This window comes from Dendropsophus ebraccatus, chromosome 5 (assembly GCF_027789765.1).
Source record: "Dendropsophus ebraccatus isolate aDenEbr1 chromosome 5, aDenEbr1.pat, whole genome shotgun sequence".
NCBI lineage: Eukaryota > Metazoa > Chordata > Amphibia > Anura > Hylidae > Dendropsophus > Dendropsophus ebraccatus.
The window spans coordinates 21,721,392-21,727,391 of NC_091458.1; the positions used below are offsets into that span (position 1 = coordinate 21,721,392).

At 42.0% G+C, this 6,000-nt stretch overlaps 1 protein-coding gene across 1 annotated transcript in view; it reads right to left on the minus strand.

Annotated features, from left to right (window-relative positions):
• MTNR1B (melatonin receptor 1B) overlaps positions 1 to 5,733 on the minus strand; it is a 132,834-nt gene extending 127,101 nt beyond the window's left edge. The window contains exon 1 of the mRNA XM_069969656.1: positions 5,321 to 5,733. Coding sequence (XP_069825757.1) covers positions 5,321 to 5,564 — 244 coding nt within the window. The 5' untranslated portion in view covers positions 5,565 to 5,733. The remainder of the gene's footprint in view (positions 1 to 5,320) is intronic.
• Positions 5,734 to 6,000: the final 267 nt, after the last annotated feature.

Consider the following 6,000-nt stretch of genomic DNA (forward strand, 5'->3'; position numbering starts at 1 on the left):
ATAATCCCTGTCATAGCACACAGTCCCTACCTCAGCACATAATCCCTGCCATAGCACACAGTCCCTACCTGAGTACCTAATCCCTGCCATAGCACACAGTCCCTACCAGAAAACATAATCCCTGCCATAGCACACAATCCCTACCTGTACACATAATTCCTTCTATAGCACACAGTCCCTACTATAGCACACAGTCCATACCTGAATACATAATCCCTGCCATAGCACACAGTCCCTTCTATAGCACACAGTCCCTTCTATAACACGCAGTCGCTACCTGAACATATAATCCCTGCCATAGCACACAGTCCCTACTATAGCACACAGTCCCTACCTGTACACATAATCCCTGTCATAGCACACAGTCCCTACTATAGCACACAGTCCCTACCTGTACACATAATCCCTGTCATAGCACACAGTCCCTACTATAGCACACAGTCCATACCTGAATACATAATCCCTGCCATAGCACACAGTCCCTACTATAACACGCAGTCCCTACCTATACACATAATCCCTGTCATAGCACACAGTCCCTTCTATAGCACACAGTCCCTTCTATAGCACACAGTCCCTTCTATAGCACACAGTCGCTACCTGAACATATAATCCCTGCCATACCACACAGTCCCTACCTGTACACATAATCCCTGTCATAGCACACAGTCCCTACCTCAGCACATAATCCCTGCCATAGCACACAGTCCCTACCAGAACATATAATCCCTGCCATAGCACACAGTCCCTACCAGAACATATAATCCCTGCTATAGCACACAGTCCCTACCAGAACATATAATCCCAGCTATAGCACACAGTCCCTTCTATAGCACACAGTCCCTTCTATAGCACACAGTCGCTACCTGAACATATAATCCCTGCCATACCACACAGTCCCTACCTGTACACATAATCCCTGTCATAGCACACAGTCCCTACCTCAGCACATAATCCCTGCCATAGCACACAGTCCCTACCAGAACATATAATCCCTGCCATAGCACACAGTCCCTACCAGAACACATAATCCCTGCCATAGCACACAGTCCCTACCTGATCATATAATCCCTTCTAAAACGCGTAGTACCTGCTTCAACACGTAATCCCAGGAATAACATATAGTCCTTACTTTACCACATTCCCCCAGGACATAATCCCATTCCGTGCTGGAATTATTTGCAGTCCATCCCTCAGCACATAATCCCCTCCATAACACACAGTTTCTGATTCACTTATCCCTACATACATAGTCACTACCTCACATAATCCCTGCAATAACACATAATCCCGGCCATAACCCAGAGTCCCTGCACATATATTACAGTCCTATCCGCTAATGCCTGTTTTATTGGCTCCTGCCTTATATCCCACATCTTATCCCATAACTCCATTATCATATAATCCCTGCCCCCCCACAGGTCATATTATAGACTAGTAGTATATATATATATATATATATATATAAAACACTGTCATAGAGAGATGATATTTATTACAAACTAATGTTATGCATGGTGGATAGTGCAGGCTGGTTCTGAACACGAGGCAAACTATTGTTATATACAAGGAGAGGGATACAGACTAGTGTTATATAGAGAGAGAAAGATACAGACTAGTGTTATACAGGGAGAAGGATGCAGACTATTGTTATATACAAGGAGTAGGATACAGACCAGTGTAATATATAGAGAGAAGCATACAGACTAGTGTTATACAAGGAGAGGGATACAGACTAGTGTTATACAGGGAGAGGGATACAGACTAGTGTTATACAGGGAGAGGGATACAGACTAGTGTTATATAGAGAGAGAAGGATACAGACTAGTGTTATATAGAGAGAGAAGGATACAGACTAGTGTTATATAGAGAGAGAAGGATACAGACTAGTGTTATACAGGGAGAGGGATACAGACTAGTGTTATATAGAGAGAGAAGGATACAGACTAGTGTTATATAGAGAGAGAAGGATACAGACTAGTGTTATATAGAGAGAGAAGGATACAGACTATTGTTATATACAAGAAGGATACAGACTAGTGTTTAATATAGAGAGAGAAGGATACAGACTAGTGTTATATAGAGAGAGAAGGATACAGACTAGTGTTATATATAGAGAGAAGGATACAGACTAGTGTTATATAGGGAGAAGAATACAGACTAGTGTTATATAGGGAGAAGGATACAGGGTCCTCTCTCTATATACCATTTCTCTATGTACCAGACTATCATTTACTTTGTTCATGTCTATTATACTTGCTTTTATATTGTGATCTCTATTTTAACCCCTTATACACAGGTACCATATGAGTATTGTTATACACAGGTATGATACGACATTACAATGTTATACACAGGTATATTACAGACTAGTGTTATACACAGGTATATAGTATTAGAGACTAGTGTTATACACAGGTATATTACAGACTAGTGTTATACACAGGTATATTGCAGACTAGTGTTATACACAGGTATATTGCAGACTAGTGTTATACACAGGTATATTGCAGACTAGTGTTATACACAGGTATATTGCAGACTAGTGTTATACACAGGTATATTGCAGACTAGTGTTATACACAGGTATATTACAGACTAGTGTTATACACAGGTATATTACAGACTAGTGTTATACACAGGTATATTACAGACTAGTGTTATACACAGGTATATTACAGACTAGTGCTATACACAGGTATATAGTATTAGAGACTGGTGTTATACACAGGTATATTACAGACTGGTGTTATACACAGGTATATTACAGACTAGTGTTATACACAGGTATATTACAGACTAGTGTTATACACAGGTATATAGTATTAGAGACTAGTGTTATACACAGGTATATTACAGACTAGTGTTATACACAGGTATATTACAGACTAGTGTTATACACAGGTATATTGCAGACTAGTGTTATACACAGGTATATTGCAGACTAGTGTTATACACAGGTATATTGCAGACTAGTGTTATACACAGGTATATTACAGACTAGTGTTATACACAGGTATATTACAGACTAGTGTTATACACAGGTATATTGCAGACTAGTGTTATACACAGGTATATTACAGACTGGTGTTATACACAGGTATATTACAGACTAGTGTTATACACAGGTATATTACAGACTAGTGTTATACACAGGTATGATGTTACACATAGAGTGATGACAGGTGTGTACTGAGCGCTGTCTGTGTGTACTAGCTGTATACCTGGGACAGATGGGATCACCTGCAGAGCCCAATAATGATACCAACAAAACACAGAGTTATTGTCCCTGCTCCGCACATATATAAAACCTATCACATCTATTTCATATGTTACACATAGTTGTAGTACGTCATGCTGGACAACTCACCTGATATAGTATCACAGACCGGTGTTATACACAGGTATATTACAGACTGGTGTTATACACAGGTATATAGTATCACAGACTAGTGTTATATACAGGTATATAGGATCATAGACAAGTGTTATACACAGGTATATTACAGACTGGTGTTATACACAGGTATATAGGATCACAGACTGGTGTTATATACGGGTAAATTACAGACTAGTGTTATACACAGGTATATAGTATCACAGACTAGTGTTATATACAGGTATATAGGATCATAGACAAGTGTTATACACAGGTATATTACAGACTGGTGTTATACACAGGTATATAGGATCACAGACTGGTGTTATATACGGGTAAATTACAGACTAGTGTTATACACAGGTATATAGTATCATAGACAAGTGTTATACACAGGTATATTACAGACTAGTGTTATACACAGGTATATAGAATCACAGACTAGGGTTATAGCCAGGTATCTAGGGTTATAGCCAGGTATCTAGGGTTATAGCCAGGTATCTAGGGTTATAGCCAGGTATCTAGGGTTATAGCCAGGTATCTAGTCTTATAGCCAGGTATCTAGTCTTATAGCCAGGTATCTAGTCTTATAGCCAGGTATCTAGTCTTATAGCCAGGTATCTAGTCTTATAGCCAGGTATCTAGGGTTATAGCCAGGTATCTAGTGTTATAGCCAGGTATCTAGTGTTATATACAGGTAGTGTTATATCCATGTATCTAGTGTTATATACAGGTAGTGTTGTCTCCAGGTACCTAGTATTATATACAGGTAGTGTTGTATCCAGGTATCTAGTGTTATATACAGGTAGTGTTATATCCATGTATCTAGTGTTATATACAGGTAGTGTTGTCTCCAGGTACCTAGTATTATATACAGGTAGTGTTGTATCCAGGTATCTAGTGTTATATCCAGGTAGTGTTGTCTCCAGGTATCTAGTGTTATATACAGGTAGTGTTGTCTCCAGGTATCTAGTGTTATATACAAGTAGTGTTGTCTCCAGGTATCTAGTGTTATATACAGGTAGTGTTGTCTCCAGGTATCTAGTGTTATATACAAGTAGTGTTGTCTCCAGGTATCTAGTGTTATATCCAGGTATCTAGTGTTATATCCAGGTAGTGTTGTCTCCAGGTATCTAGTGTTATATCCAGGTAGTGTTGTCTCCAGGTATCTAGTGTTATATCCAGGTAGTGTTGTCTCCAGGTATCTAGTGTTATATCCAGGTAGTGTTGTCTCCAGGTATCTAGTGTTATATCCAGGTAGTGTTGTATCCAGGTATCTAGTGTTATATACAGGTAGTGTTATATCCATGTATCTAGTGTTATATACAGGTAGTGTTGTCTCCAGGTACCTAGTATTATATACAGGTAGTGTTGTATCCAGGTATCTAGTGTTATATCCAGGTAGTGTTGTCTCCAGGTATCTAGTGTTATATACAGGTAGTGTTGTCTCCAGGTATCTAGTGTTATATACAAGTAGTGTTGTCTCCAGGTATCTAGTGTTATATACAGGTAGTGTTGTCTCCAGGTATCTAGTGTTATATACAAGTAGTGTTGTCTCCAGGTATCTAGTGTTATATCCAGGTATCTAGTGTTATATCCAGGTAGTGTTGTCTCCAGGTATCTAGTGTTATATCCAGGTATCTAGTGTTATATCCAGGTAGTGTTGTCTCCAGGTATCTAGTGTTATATCCAGGTATCTAGTGTTATATCCAGGTAGTGTTGTCTCCAGGTATCTAGTGTTATATCCAGGTATCTAGTGTTATATCCAGGTATCTAGTGTTATATCCAGGTAGTGTTGTCTCCAGGTATCTAGTGTTATATACAGGTAGTGTTGTCTCCAGGTATCTAGTGTTATATACAGGTAGTGTTGTCTCCAGGTATCTAGTGTTATATCCAGGTAGTGTTGTCTCCAGGTATCTAGTCTGCCATGCTGGCTCTCACCTGAGTTCCTCAGCTTCCTGTTCCTCAGCACGGACACGATGACCAGCAGGCTGCCCAGGATGTCCACCACGGTGGTGACGATGAGGACGCTGGAGAGCGCGGTGACCAGCCAGGCAGCCCTGGGCGCCCCCTCCGCCGCCGCCGCCGCCCCGTGCGCCTCTCCCCTCTCCGGGGCGCAGCAGTTCCTGGAGGAGAATGACGCATTGTGGAGCATCTCTAGCGGCTTCCCGGGCTTCCCTCTCATCTCACACGGCCGGCGCTAACGGGGCGCGAGCCGCCGACTCCCGCGCTTCTCCCCACCTGCGCCGAGTGCCGAGCAGGTAGCGGGGTCTCCATGGATGGGGAGAGGGGGCACATGTATCAACGATCAGCTGACAAGTTGGGGAGGGGGGCGGCGGCTCCTGGCTGCACTATTCGGGGGGCTCATAGTCAACTGGGGGGATAAGGAGAGGAAAAGTCCACGGCCAGCCGGGGAGGAGGAGGAGGAGGAACCCGGGGGAGAGGAGGAGACATGGGGGGCTCAGCAGCACAGGTGCAGGGGAGAGGAGTGTGTCAGGTGGTGCTGCTCCTAGTGACCTGTGTGCAACAGCTTCAGCTCTGCTGCATCTCAGTCTCCAATGATGGGCGGCTGCATCTTATGGTGCGTTTACACAGACAGATTTATCTGACAGATCTTTGAA